This window comes from Corvus hawaiiensis, chromosome 11 (assembly GCF_020740725.1).
Source record: "Corvus hawaiiensis isolate bCorHaw1 chromosome 11, bCorHaw1.pri.cur, whole genome shotgun sequence".
Lineage (NCBI taxonomy): Eukaryota > Metazoa > Chordata > Aves > Passeriformes > Corvidae > Corvus > Corvus hawaiiensis.
Window position 1 is genome coordinate 7,919,539 of NC_063223.1, and position 15,564 is coordinate 7,935,102.

The window sequence follows — 15,564 nt, forward strand, 5'->3', positions numbered from 1 at the left end:
ATAGTAATCCAATAATAAATTATTCTAATCCTATTTTTCTTTTAAAATGCCAGACTATTTTTCTTTGCAAACATAGACAGGAAAGGAAAAAAAACCCTGAAAATTCCAACTAATTAAAGAGCATTAAACCAGCCGGGCAAAGTTCCTTACAAGGTTTGATATATAAAAGCATTCACAGACAGTTTTTTTTCTCTACCAAATATGCTTATTTTAACAGTTAGGCTGCAATATTTTTTGGCATTTCTGCCCCAGACTTCAACATTGAGTCAGAGCAGCATTTTCACACCATCTCTACTGACCTTTATGGGACTGGGCTTCCTTGCCTCTGATGACCAGGAAAAAGCCACGCTCAGTGCAGGCTGCTCCAGGGAGGAGGGGAAGGACAACCTGGCAATTTCCCTCCGGACTGCCCAGGCTCTGCTCAGCCAGAGCAGCCCCAAGGTGCCAAAACAGCCCGAAGGTGCCAAAATAGCCCGAAGGTGCCGATCGCCCCCAGCTGCTCACACAGCAGCCCGGAGGAGCCGGTCCCATCAAAGCAGAGCCACTCGTTCTGGAAGCCAGTGCGGAGCGGTGGGAAGCTGCCAACACTAACTTCCTAAAGGTTAATACTTACAACTACGTTTTGGCTGATATTTCCAAAGCTGCCTGGAGGGAATGGATGCCCAGTGCCCATTAATTTTAATAGGAGCTGGGCAGGCACAGTCCTTATGAGGGTAGGACTATTTCAGCCTATTACTGGTGGTGACATAAGGTTTGATATTGCAGGAGCCTGATTACCTGCTGGGAGCACTGAAGCTAATGCAGCTCCTATATTTTGGCTTGAAAACTGAATATGCAAAATGCATGAAGTGTGTGGCTATGCTTACCATAAATAATGAGTTTAAAATGAAAGTGGTTCAGAGGGAAAGGGTCTAACCCAAAGCTAGCTACTAATGAGCGTTCCTGACGATTTCAGAAATACAAATTGATAGGATTTAGCACACTCTTGCAGGAAGTTTCACTGAAGACCGGTGAATAAGGGCTGTTACATTCAGAGCTTAAGCTTCTAACCTGGTTTGTCAATTTATTCCTTCTATTAGGAAGTTGTATCAGCTTTCAAAGGGTGCCATTAAACAGTAAAACACAGACTCGGGTGATTTGCAATTATGTTTGAATTTTAGGAATTTCAAAACCTCCCCCATTCATTCTATTTATCCAGCCTGGCTACACAGAACACTTTCAGACCATGTCTATTGTAATCACAGATCATTTCTGATCACAGTTTCCATCCTGCCATGTGTTAATGAGCAGCTCAGCTGGGAAATCTGAGAAGTAAAATGGATACATTTTGCTAGAATCCCCACTTGTGGGCACCAGGGGTCATTGGTAGAATGCAAGCCAGGTAGCAAAACTATAATTTACTTAATTTTTGTTTGAAAATATTGTGGTTTTTTTCTTCAATGATCACACAGAATTTACAAGGGCTGTTCCAGAGGAGTAGTAGAAAAGGATTTTGCAACACTGCCTCATTATTGCTCACCCAGGGAAGTCCAGGACTGGCATCTCTGACAAACAGAATAGATTAAAAATATCTAAGTCAATATTTACAATGGAGAATTAATTGGTTCCACAGCTAAAGCTGATTTATCAGCAGGTTATTGCAAATAAATGAATAAAAAAAGATACCAGTGTTGGTCAACCAAACAATAAAAAACGATTGTATCAAATAAAGCCAAACTGTAACTAAAGACTTCAAGAGAGTGTTTTTTTTTTCCCCCCTCTAACACAAGAATGAAGTTTATGAGTCTGCTCTACAGCATTTTGTCTTGGCCTTCATGTCTGTGATCCACCCATTGCTCACCACTATGCTGCAGTGTTTGTTATTTGAACAAATAACACCAGTTCCTTTGCATTCTGTGGGTGTGACAAAAGACACTGGAAGTCTTCAAAATCAGCTGTCATCCCTCGTGGGAAGCTGTTGCCAACCCCCTCTTAGAGCTGGTAGTACTCTTCTTCTAATTTCCAACCTTTAATGATGGGGAGTTGATATCTATTAAACCCCCCACTGTTTTCTTAGCCTTTATCCATCCCTGGTCTGACAGCAGATTCCTGATCCGACAGCAGATTCCTGCTCCTCCATCTTTTGCTCTGCTGCCCTACAACTCTTCTCTCTCAACAGAGGCTGCCTATTCTCCTGAGCAGCCAAAGCCTCTCTCCACATCTGGCCCCATGAGTAAATTCACCCCTTTTTTTGAAGCAGAGTGGCTGGAACTGCACATATATCCCAGGAAAGGACCAGTCCTTGTACTAGAGGGAAGCACTACACTTCTCCACCTCTGCCACAAACACCTCAACTGATTCCCTGCCTGACATTCAGATCCCCCAAATTCATCACAATGCACAGACAAACAAGAGAAATTAATAGTGCCAGTGCAATGATGAGGCTGGGCCTCTGCTACTGAGCTGAATCCCAGAGGAAACACAACCTGTCCAAAACCATACAGATTTTCTCCTCTGCTGCTCTGTTCCTGTGCTCTGTGGTGTAAAGCAGTGGTCACTGTCCTGCCCCCCATCCTGCTCCGAGCAATGGTACCTGTGCCCTTGGGTAACTGATGTGGTGCAGGTGTTCACTGCACTAATGGACTTGGGTTTTTTATATAGCAGGGACCACAGGTGCTCTTGTTTTAAAAAGTGTTCATCCAGTTGACAATTCTCAAGTGAAGGAAAGCAAACTTCTAAAGGAAATAGAGTTCATTTGTTATTTGCATAACTATATTACACACAACCGTATTTGATGGTATTTCGTGGAGGGGTCTGGAGAAAAATGAGAGGGAATTTTGTAATAAGAAGACCAATAGAGAGAGATGTTTTCTACTCTCATTTGAGTTAATGGGAGATTTCCCTTTGTCCTCAGTTAAGACAGTGTCATTTGCTTCTCCATTTCATTCCTGAGTGATGGTTTGTGCTGATGTTTCACCTTGCTGTTCCTCAGTTCTGGGCACATTTGGAAGAGGAAAAAAGTGTACTGACCATGCACATGCATCTTTAAAACTCTGCTGTGTGCTTGCTGCCTAGGAATTGTAATCAAAAGGAAATTATTACACAAACCCACATATTAAAAGCAATCCATCTGCCTGCGGAATAGTTTTTATGTACTAATGACATAGAGCAGAATGCTTAAATTGTGGAGCACAGCTCCTTTCCCCACTGCTGTCTTTTGCATGATCGTTTCAAAAGGGAGAGGCAGCACTTTTTAAATACTATTGAAATTTGCCATCCTCCATCTTGCTTAACCTTGAGCAATTATTGTAGCAAACTGAATGGTCTAGGAAAACAGCTGCCAAAGAGGAATAATGCTTTCTTTGATATACAGGATTAGTAAACTGCTTTTTGACACCTACATATAGAGACCTGTTCCAAAATCTGAAGGCTATTTACATGCTGAGTAGCACACTTCCTCAGCACAACGTCTAAGATTTGATATAAATCCCTCGCTTGCAACGTCCTTACTCGATTCCTAAACTTAAGACAATTCTGCAATATTAGTGCATAAAAATCTCCCAAAGCAGACTACAGACTGAGAAACTGCTGAGGGCCTTGGGTCCTACAGTGACCTGGTTGTATTCTGAGAGGAGGAACCATAAATGTGTCTGTGATCAATTGTATGGATAACTGATCCTCTGAAACCAATTAAACACTTGTTGAAGCGCCTGCCTCCAGTTGCAGTTGCCAGATTAATTTGCATAGTTCAACACAACAGACACTCTCAGTGCTAAATTAGTGACTCCTATGTGAACTCTCTGCATCAGTAAAAGGATAAATTATTTGTTTGCTTCCTTCAAAGATTTGGTCACTGCCTCTTTAAAATTTCAGTGTGTAATAGCTTCAGGTTGTTGTTTATTAATTTAAAGAGAGTGCACTGTGGAGAAGCATTTTTCATTTTTACTTAATCATCCACTTCTTTCATGTTCAAACCCTAATCCTACAAACCACATTCAAGCCTTGTGAACTAGCTCCATGTTTATAGACAGAAGGTAGCTTTGAAAGAAAAGAAAAAAACTTCCTGCTCTGCAATACTCCAATCATGTATTTTCTATAGTGTATTAGAGACACCTATAGAAACACAGCATTTCACAAGGTACCAAAACCACAGATTTTGATGCAGAAAAGATGTATGGCATGAGCTTATGCAGAATTAGCCACTCGGTAATATGGCGATCCTTGGCAGGGACAAACTATCATCAGAACTCCTGCCAGGATTTGGTGCCAGAGGATACAGCACACATGCTACCCCGACCCTAATGTTTCCCTGAGCTCCCCTTGGCCACCAATTAGCTGGACACTGGCCCCACACATTCCCTGAGGACTTTGAGCATGGATTAATAGCCAGTCACCATCCTGCTCCTTTTCCTAAACTCAGCAAACTGTGCACAAATTAGCAAGGCTCTCGGGTTCAAGAGCCAATTTACACCAGCTGAAAATCTGCCTCTGGGTGTCAAACTGCTTTCTGAGAGCATTTTGAACACTGCACTTGGGCTGTGCACATGTGCTTTGCCACACAAGGAAAAGATGAACCTAGTGCTTGTTTAAAGGCAACCCTTTCACTCCTAAGACACCACACATTGTCCATCAGCTGGAACATCTCCACACAGGTGCAATAAATAGCAGCAAACCTCTTTGTCTTGCTGCCATGCAGGGCAGATACCCACCAGACTGTACCTTCCTGGCATTTGAAAATCTCTCCCTCAGCATTGCTGGGTGAAGGGCTGTTGTGAGAAGCCTTCCTTAGCATTGCTGTAGCTTTTTTTGCCCCTAGATCTACCCTCTGTAGATTTGCACATAGGTCACAGGGCTGAGTCTCTGGTTCTGGGCTCACCAAAGCAGATCTGTATCTGCAAAGCAGTGAAACACCTTGTCCTGGTTTTCTCCATGCTCTCCAGGCAGCATGACCAGTCCTTAACCAGAACTCATGGTCCTACCTGTGACTTCATCCCTGCGAGGGAATTTTCTTTTCTTTTTTAGGCTCTCTTTTTCCTTCCAGCTTGTGCTTCTTTTTCCCTGTGATGCCTGGCACGCTGGCATGGCTGGCTGCCCTCCCTGCCTCCAAACTCTCTTCCCAGGCTCTTTCCAGTGCTGTGATTAGCACTTAATGCTACCTATCAGAGGAGAAAACTCCTACTGTTTTTCCATTTAGCTTCTAGCGGGTTTATTGCAAGTACTTGAGCGAAAGTTTACTTTCCTCTGTATGGAGGTGAAGTAATTATATGTTCCTGTGTGTCTTCACACTGCTCCAGAGCCACACCATTCCCTAATTTCACCATAGGGATGCTGTTTGTGCATCTTGGTTGGCTGGGAGGGCTCTGCTTCGTGTCAGCACTGAAGTCTGTCAGCTGGAAAAGCGACCCCCCCCCCCCACAGATGGAGATAGTGCTATGACTTACGGCTTTTTTTACCCCTCTTAAGTAGAAAAAGAAAATGTTTTTCTTGTGGAAATTGGGATTTAAGTGAGCTCTCTGCACTTCGTCAGGGGTGGATTAGTCAGCTGTTCTATGAGCTTGATATTAAAAGGGTGGTTGCTTTGCTGCACAGGGAACTGCAATGTCACTGGGAAATGAAAGAAATATAAGACATAGGTAGGGAGAAAACTTATAGATGCGATGAAGAGGTACTCACACAAACCCACAGTCAGACACTCTCATTAGCTGCACCATCTTCACACCAGGAAGACAGGAGCATCCATTTCCCTCTCCCCAGAGCCTGGTGCAGTTTGCATGCAGGAGATGGGGGAGCGCCTGCCTGGGAACCCCTCAGTGCAGACTGGCTCAGGTCAGCTGCAGATTTGCCCCTTGAATGTCCTGCCTCTGTGTACCTTAAGCACGGTAAAACATCCCTGTGTGTCTGAGCAGCTCTGGGTGCTGTAAGGCACCACCCGTGGCAGGGTGGCTCTGCAGCGTGCACAGAAAGACACACACAGATATGCATAGATGTGTATCCATATGCCCACACAGAGACTTGTCTGCACATCCACTTGCTCAGGGAGAAGCACAGCCTCTCTGCTCTCCTCAGGCTGCTCACTGATGCTCTGGGTCCAGGAGATGATGCTGTGCTCTGACAGGAAATCTCACCCACCATTGGCAGGGTCAGGCACATGCCTCCCCTCTGCTCCCTTCAGCCTCTGTGCTGCAATGGGAAGGCAAACTGGTAATGAGAGATTCTGTGCCTGGGTAAATGAATTAATTACGCTGCATAGCCACTGCCAGCTTTGCTTTTGCTCGCTCTGAAGTCAGCACCTCTCAGGTTCTGGCTGCAGATTCAGGGTGGCTGCAAGGGTGTTTCAAGAAGACGTGATCTGGACAAAACAAAAGCCTAAAATATTTCAGTAAAGTTAGGCTTGTCTCCCCATCTCTCCTTTTTTTAATAGCACATGCGATATTCTGTGAATTTTTTGAGCTCACTAAATGGATGTCAGTGGGGAAGAAAGACATTTTTTTCCTCCTTACAAATGAAGTCATCTGAATTCACCAAATAAAAATAAATACGAGCTTCCTGCTTGGTTCCAGTGGTGCTGCAGAAGGACAGGGCTATAGATTTTCCCAGGAGTGTGGAATAATTCACCAAGGCTGCTCGTTATTCATATAGACAGTGAATTAATAATATGGGACCCTGAGATCTCTTCTTATCTAGGCCGAAGCACAGCTAGAGGGATGAGAAGCTGACTCCTTGGATTTCAAAAAGCATTTTTCCCCCTTTCTTCAAGAAATAAGAATTGATTGAAAGTAATTTCACAGAGTGGGAGAAAAAAGGCTTTCTGGTGATACCACCTAAAATACACATTAGATAAATAGAAAACTATTGGCTTTGTGACTGTGAACTGTTTTCACTTGATGTAAGTGCTGATAGATACAGGATTATCTCTAACAAAGCATTTACTAAGGACCTGACCCAAAGTCAATAGGAGTCTTTCATTTGACTCTACAAGGCTTGAATCCTGCTTTGACTCCAGGGAGAGCCAGGAAGTGTCTGTGTATCCCTGGCCCACCTCTCAGCTGGTGCAAGCTGGGGCAGCACCTGTGCTGTGGGAGGATGCTGAGGGCTGAGGACCAGCACAAGGGGCTGTGCTATACCTCTGTACTGAAGGAACACAGAACTCCTGAATTATGGATTCTTGCTCCACAGTAGGTATCTCACCCGTAATTTAAAAGTTAAAATAAATTAGCTGATGTCCACAGGGTGGCTGCACTTACTGTCTGCCTAAGGAGTGACAGACCAGATGTAACCCTTTCATTTGTAGGTCCTGGGTGAGAGAGAGGAGGGCAAACAGCAGCAAATGGAGCATGTGCTCTGAATGCTGTCCTCTCTCTGCTCCAACTAGTGCACATGGAAAAATAAGGATGACCAGCACCAATCATCCAGTAGAATGACTGGAGAGGTGTGAGGTGCTGGCCCAGAGAGGCATTAAAACTCAGGGTTCTCCTACTGGTCAGTAAGACTTGTGTTTGGTTTGGTAGTGCTGTCCTGATGAAGTGGGATGTAAATTCACAGGGCCACATGGTGGCTAGTGATCCTCAAACTATTAGAAATCTGAAGTATATGCCTGTGTGTTAATATTTCATACATTGTGGAATGATCGGAAACCTGAGGGGATCCAAAGCCAGTCTGTGAGAAAGGGAAATACTGGTTTGATTTAATTTTATTTTTCTGTATCAGTGAATGATTTCTCTTTCTTCTGATGCATGACTGGTATAAAATAGGACAAGAGCAGACCATGGAGACGAAACCACTAATCCTGCTGCCTGAGAGTCAATGCTTCAAATCCTGTGTTGCAGAAAACGTGGAATGGGATCACCTCAGGTGTCTGCAGAGGCCTTTCTTACAGGTACAACTTGGAGAGATACTGCACAGCATTTCAGTAGCACCTTCCTTTTTCCTCATTGGTTTTAACTAGTGTTAAACCCACCTCATTTCCTAAAAGCACTGGCAACATGCACAACCTGCATGAAAGTCCCTTTGTGGCTGATTTCAAAAGCCAGTGCAGGTGCTTTTCTGTTATTCCATACTCTGTGGTCCAACAAATTTCACAGATAATTATGCAAGAAATATGAGGTTGCCTGTGAAAGAGTTTAAAATAGCCTGGAAGAAGATTGAAGGGAAGGGAACAGAAAAATGAAACATTAAAAAAAAGTGTGTGTGAGAGCATTGACTGTAACACAGTAAACTCCAGTATGGATGAACAAATTATATATTAGTCATAAGCCTTGAAGAACACACAGACATAACCACCTACTGACTGTACAGCATGGTTCAATACCACTTTAAAGGATATGGTACAAAGCACAGTATTCCCAGTATAAAAGTGACAGTATCAAAATTATAAGGATCTTTTTTTATAGTAATGATATGACAAAGGAATAAAACCTCAGCCCACAGGAGATGCTGGACATTGCTTTCCCCAGAAAAAGGGATCCTCTCAAACTCCTGTAACGCATAATGAAGGAAATCCACCTGGAACTTGCTCTGGAGAGATATTTGGGCAAATGAGGACTATAATAACATCCATGGCAGAGAGCTGAGCAGCCTAATGCCCGTGGTATGTGCTGTGGCCAAGTGGCAGGCAAGATAAATTGTAGAGAGGGAAGGGAGTATTTCAAACCATCCTTCAAACAAAAAGGACCTTGAAGTAGTGCAGGGAATCATGAAAATAAATTTGTAACAGAATAGGCAAAGAAACAGAAACTGGTGTCTGTGTTTCATGGCAAAGTTTGGCTTTTGTATTGCTCCCACTGGTGCTACTGTATAATTCACTGGTGATTGAGGCAGCTTTTAGGACAGTATCTACTGAATGAGCCACAAGGAATCATTTATAACTTCTGAGGCTCCTACAGCCTGGCCTCACTGTACTTTATTAAGATGAGACCCCAAAGAAAAAGTTCGCTGGACTTGGCAGGAAGTGATACTTGGGTATACACATCACCTTCATCCCTTTCATAGTACAAAAAACACAACCTCGGCCTGAATTTTGGCCCATGCAGGAGGAGGACTGCAGGCCAAGCCCTGTGTACTGGGAGGGTGTGCTACCCATGATCAGATCTCACAACAAAAGAGACAAAAGGACCATTCACCATCCCTGATACCTATTAGAAATGTTAAGACGACTCCTATGTATAATTGTATTCTCTTAAAGAGGAAACAAAACCAGCTCTCCACACAGTCCCAGCCACACAGCCCAGTTGTGTCCTGCAGCAATTGCTGGTAGGAGTGGAAGGCAATGCAATCTCTCCTCTGCAACTGGACTCAAACTGTCAAAGCAGCAGCCTTGATGAGGTGTTTTCTGATGAAATTTAACTGGGAAACACCAAAAGCTTGATCCCCATACCATTAAGTCACAGTTTGGTAGGGCAGTACTGAGGTTCAGCCTGTTTTGTACACACTACTACATAGCCATGGGGTGGAGATGGCTCAAGGTGCTAATCAACCAGCAGCCAAACTGCTCACAGGGGTCTCCCAGTCCCTGTCACCTCTCAGAGGTGATGTCTCTGTTTGGGTGTGAGTATATTGCTGTACCTGAACACGTGTGGATATTTAATTAGGACCCAAGCAAGCTTTCTTAGTGACACGTTATGTCTTGAAATCATATATATTTACACAGTATAAAGAAAACCTAGTGTGAGATTTACTGGTCTTAATCCTTTCAATATTATAGATGAAGAAGGCAGAAAGTTGCAGGTGACATTTTGAAACATCCTCATGTACAAAATAAACAGCACATCCCAAATCTTTGTGTGAGTTAAAGCACTGACGTCAGTGGGACTCCCATGGGAAGTTTTGGGAGTTTGTCTTAACAAGAACAGAACCACCAAACAGGAAAAAGTTTTGCCTTAAACCAGGTCAGTATGTCAAAAGTCACAAAGCAAAGCCCGGGATTAAACAAAGGCCAAAGCAAATGTCCCTTGGATTAATTTTTACCAGCAGCATATTGGGCTTTTGAACCGTTCTCCAGCCATCTACAAAAGCAGCTATGGGCTGACTACAACAACTGAACTTGAAAGGGGAAGACATTCCTTTGTAGTTCACGTTTGCTGGCTTTGAAGTCACAGTGAGTCTTACCAGTGACTTCAATGGGACTTGCCTTACACTTTCATATTAGACATTGTTTTATCCTAACTCCTTTCAAAATTCCAGACAATAACATTTCTCTTTATTGTAATCCTGACAGAGCAATTAGGCTCCAGTCCACACCTGCACCCGGCTTTTTTCTTAACACAGCACTCTTTGAGCTTCTCTTCTCTGAACAGAGTTATGAGAGCTGAATTAATGGTGTCTCTCTGCTCTATCTGCTGCCTCTGTATTTCATGACCTGCTGAAGAACATGAAATTCTTCAAGGCTAGTACAGCTGATCTTTGGTTATGACCAACTGTAGTTTTCACCTACCATTTTATGACTGTGCTTAGCAGAAAAAGAAAAGCTTCTTTTTATCAGGGTAATTAAGCAATAACAGAATGACAGGATGTGGACTAAAGTGCAGTCATTCACAGGTGCATTCATAGCATGGTTTTAATCATGAGTTCAGAAGCTGAATTGCATTCCCAGTGTAACAAGCTATGAAACACTGTTTCATAATTTAGAAATTTGAATGTGTTTTTTAAATAATAAAACATTTTCTTTTGTATCTTTAATATATAAAATAGATATCCACATGCCAGAAATACCTGCTGAGAAAATGCGAGATTCTCATTCCTCTAAGGCACTCCCTAATCACTCACCTTTTTGGTGTCAAATATGCAAGGCTGAGTTTTGTCTGCACAATCCTCCATTCCACAATACCCAGCAATATTCCTGTCTAACTACAACTCCTGTCTGAGCTACACTGGACCACTCCCTGCTCCATTCTAATCCCTTTGCAGCCTGGGACTGAGGAAAGGTATCCAGAAGAGAACATTTTTCCCAATATTTGCTTGTAGAACTCCCCACTCTCACTTGCTTGGGGTGAAGCTGAGTGCCAAACACAGACCCAAAGAGGAAATGTTGAGTGCTTCCAAAGTGGACAGAGACACCATCACCCCTGGGATTATAGCATGGAAAGAGTGAGGAGAGCCCAGTGCAGAGCCTACAGAGCTGCACAAAACCAACCCGTGGCTCTCTGAAGCACCTGTGGGTTGGTACAAACAACAGCACATGACATCCACCCAAAAGAGCAACGAGGGATTTTTACAAGATACTCCATTTCACAAAGCTGCTGCACTGAGGGTTTCAGCGGCACAGAGCAGCTTGTTTGGGAAGGGTAACTAATGGGATTAGTACCACTTACTCCCCATCTTCTTATGTGATTTATATTTTGCTAAGCCCTTCCCAGCCACGACTCTCTCCCCAGTTGCTGTGTGGTTTCCCCTTGCAGTGCTGGCAGGGGAGCCCCAGAGAGGAAAACACCCTGTGGAGCTAAACCTGATATGAAAACCAGACACAAATAACACGGTGCTTTTTCTTCAGGAAAAAAAAAAAACAACAAAACCAACAAACAAAACAAAGAAACAAACCAAAAAAATCCCCGTGACAAGCAACAGCAGCGGTGATTTCAAAAGACAAAGATTTTTTCCAGCTTTCTGCAATGTTTGTTTCAGGACTAGAATACAAGATTTATTTATTTATGTTATCTTGCCACTGACTTTCCAAATGTCTAATTAAATCAAAATGAATGGCAGCTGTCCTTTGAAATATTTATGAATCAAAACTAATGTGTCACCGATGGGGCTCCATGAAGTGATGCAAGGGATAATTCTGTCCAGTTATTTATCAATAATAAATCTCTTATACTCATCAAAGCATCTATCCTGGGCACTATGGTCACAGTTTTCAGGTAAATCTTAACATGACCCATGTGCACAGAACTATGCACTAAAGTAGCAAGAAGGTGGTCTAAATATATACTTATGCTTACAGATTTCTCTGTTGTGTTAAATGAAGAACACAGCGAAATTCCTATGCACAATCTATAGACTTAGAGCTTTCGACTGGATGGTACACAAACAGAAACATATACACAGGAGGAGCTACTTGCCATCAACACAGGAAGGTCTGTTTCTTGTAGTCCCAGCCACTTTCCCAGGTAGACAGGAGCATTTTACTGTTTGTGATCTTTCCTCAATTCGATTCTTATTACAGCATCTGTGTGCTGCTATAACTTCACACGTTCCTCCTTCTGGCAAAAAAAAAAAGAAAAAAAAAAAAGAAAAAAGAGAATATTGACACTCTGATTAGGAAGAGCAGCAGTGGCTAATCAAAGCACCCAGGCGTGCTCCTGTCTGTGCCTCTGCCCAGCTTCTGTAAAGGTGGGATTACAGTGTTATTTCTATCTTTTTGTGTGCTCCCGAATAAGCTGAATAATAATAGGTGCTGCTATACTACATTTTTAATAGAAAATGCAGGTAAGTGTCCCTTGCCTTTCTTATATTAAAAGTTTCTATGACATACACATAATTTTTGGCCTAAAAATGATGGTGTCAAGGTCTGGGCCTGAATAAAAGTAGGTAAAATACTACAGAAAATGTGCAACAACTGTTGGATGGTTTTATGCTTGTAATATTGGAGGCCTCTTCCCCAAATATATTCTCATCCAAGGACAGAGACTAAGGGAATCCATCTGGAAATAAGATATTTCTTCAAATATTTGATTCTGTGCTGGTACTCAGCCCTTGGGAATGACAGTGAGTCTCTCCAAATTACGGGGTGGCCCAACAGCACTTTCCTTTGCTCCCCCACTCACTAAGTTGGCAATTTCAAGGCAGGAAACATTCCCTTTTTGTGTGAGATCACCAGGCATAATTTATCTCCTCCCTAATTGTTCTTTATGAACATTTGCAATGGTTTTATTAGAAGGAGAACACAGCGGAGTGATAGACAGATAGATGGTGGCTTTGGGCTTCTGAGTACTTGGTGTTTGTGGCATATACTGAGCACAGAAATGAAGTCTCAGGTGTGCCATTCCCCTTCACCTCAGCACTGCAGTACAAGGAGACAAACACCACAGTGGGCTAATGCACTGCCCAGGTAATTTCTCCATTCCTCTTCACACTGCATTTAGTTCATAACCACTGAGTGTTTAATAGTGTCAGGCTGTTCCCACAGATATTTGGCTACTTTCTGAGATTGCAGCATAAATTTGGCAGGGTTTGTTTCAACTTAGTACAAAACCTCATGTGCTGCCCTCTAAAGGGCAGGATGTGCAAGATTTTCTAGAAGAGTGTTATTTCTTCATGCCAATAAGAATTGCTAAGTGCACAGCACTTTTACTACAGCATAAACCACATTACTCATGTCTTTGGCTTTCACTCTTTTTGAAAGAATAGTGAGAGCTTTTGACACTGTAGTGCTGTGCAGCCAGGTAGGAGAATAAGAAGTGTGGGGATGCTGATCCACATCTGGCTGTGAGCAAGGGGTTTTGGTAGGTCTGGGAGTCCAGTGGCATCTCCCTGCTCAGGAGCGAGTCCTGATACCTGGTGTTTCTAAAAATGTGGTATTTTTAGTGAAGCAGTGGGCAGGTAGGCAGGGAGGAATCTCCCTTGCCTGATGTTGGTCATATGGTGGTGTCATATGGTGGAGTTTGAAAGCATGAGATTAACTCTGTAGTAAATACTGAAGTCATCTGGAGAGACATGCTGCTGCATCTCAGTTATTAGGTGCATTTGGCCTGCTGACATAAGCTTTTTGAAAGCCAATAGGTGTCAGAGAAGAGAGATCCCAACAATTCAGAGAGCCATCCTCTGACAAACAGTCTTTGAAGTGTCTCTGAGGAGTAAGAGAAATTGTGATAATCAACTCAGCCCCAAATGCTTGCATTTTCTATGAAGTAATCCTTCACACAAACTCCCTGTTCCCCAATCCAAATCATACTGAAAGCAATGAAAAGATTCTCATTGGTTCAATCCATCTTATGGTCATGCCCTAGGAGAAGAGAGATTTGTGATTTTATTGATTGCAACTTCAACAATAAAGATAATGTACACAGTAATAAGCATTTCTAATTTTAGACTACATAGACTGTGTGGTAAATATCTGTGAGTAACCTAAATGCTTAATTTTCTCTATGAATTTGCTGTATGAGTACTAAGAACCACATGAGCTAGTCTTGGTTATTTGGTTATCTATTCAAGATAATGGGTTGTGCTGGAGAAGCTTTATAACACCTTTAATTGCTATGTGAAACTCAAGTTGCTGGAGCAGTAAAGAATTTAGCTCAAAGTGTGTAGTTGTTTAGGAGGGACAAAACATAATGAAACTGTAAAAGCAATGAAAAACCATTTTTTTAAACTGCTAGACAGTTAAATACTTTAATTGGAAGTTTTATCTACATAGGCTATAAAAGTATGCAAATAATAATAATTACAATAATAGAAAGACCCTTCCCAGTGCTGACAGAGAAGAGAAAATCCACCTCACGTGGAGAAAGTTCTGCATGTTATACACCCTGTTTTCCTGAAAAATCTGTTAAGTGGGATCAGATCTTTCCACTAAAACATGTTTAGCCTATGGATACCTACTGGGTACATTGCATGCCATGTGTTTTGCTGGTATGGATTTTACCAGCCACGCATGTACATGTGAGACTTTTAAAAAGCCATATACAAAATGGGAAGAGACACAGATATAAATGGACACAGAGAGAACAGGAAGAACACCTCATTGAAAAAGTGTACTCCTTATTACATCATTCACAGAAACATTTATACCACAAATATATTGAGAGTGGGAGGTTCTATTTAAATCTATTTCAGTTGCATAAATGAGGAAATTAATCGAGTGGGGAGAGGAACATGAATCCATCTTCACTTTCCACTGAAAACCACTCAATGTATTCAGGTGGATATGCAAAATACCTTTGTATTCTGTGGTTTTTATTTTTCATTTCCAGCTTTCTTCTTTTGGGGGGGGGTGGGGCTGGAGACCAGCAAGAAATGCTCTAATTCAATATCTGATGGCTTTCCTGAGCCATTTTTTTTCTCAATGGTTCACCTGGATTATGGGAAGACCTGGTGAGATATTACATGGCGGGAGTCCTGAAAAAAGATGTGAATTATAGACCTGATAGGCTGTGAGTGCAGCAAGAGTTTGAATCCTTGTCATAAACCCCGCAAATGTCTCTGTTTTTGGAAGTTTATGGTCTATTGAGCTACAGTAGCTTCTGGCTTTGATTCCACAATAACAGCCTCATCCACCTCATTCAAGTCAATAGGGGATTTGCCATTGCACTTAAAACAAGAGGAAAGGGCCCTAAAATCCTCAAAGTAAGTGTCTTCTGAATGGTATGTTGACAGTTACATTTCATGAAATGGCTGTTTTATCCACCTGGCTTTTTTTTTTTTTTTTTATAATTCCCTTCTGCCCCAAGAAAATCAGAAGATTAGAAATGGAGTTGGAACTTGCAGGTCAGGAAGAGCATTGATCTTCCTTCAAGAAACTTGAGAGACGAATGAAAATCTCCTATCATGATTTAGATGTCCTTCACACCAAACATTAGCAAGACTTGATAGTGAGAACAGCTGATCCTTCCTGAGCACTCAGTTCATGGGGGGCCCTCAACTTTCCATGAAAGA

At 42.3% G+C, this 15,564-nt stretch overlaps 1 protein-coding gene across 1 annotated transcript in view; it reads right to left on the reverse strand.

Moving 5' to 3' along the window:
* The window catches only part of TAFA1 (TAFA chemokine like family member 1), a 224,539-nt gene that overhangs the window by 41,436 nt on the left and 167,539 nt on the right, over window positions 1-15,564 (reverse strand). Inside the window, exon 3 of the mRNA XM_048315906.1 lies at window positions 12,033-12,173. Within this exon, the coding sequence (XP_048171863.1) occupies window positions 12,033-12,173 (141 nt within the window). The remainder of the gene's footprint in view (window positions 1-12,032; window positions 12,174-15,564) is intronic.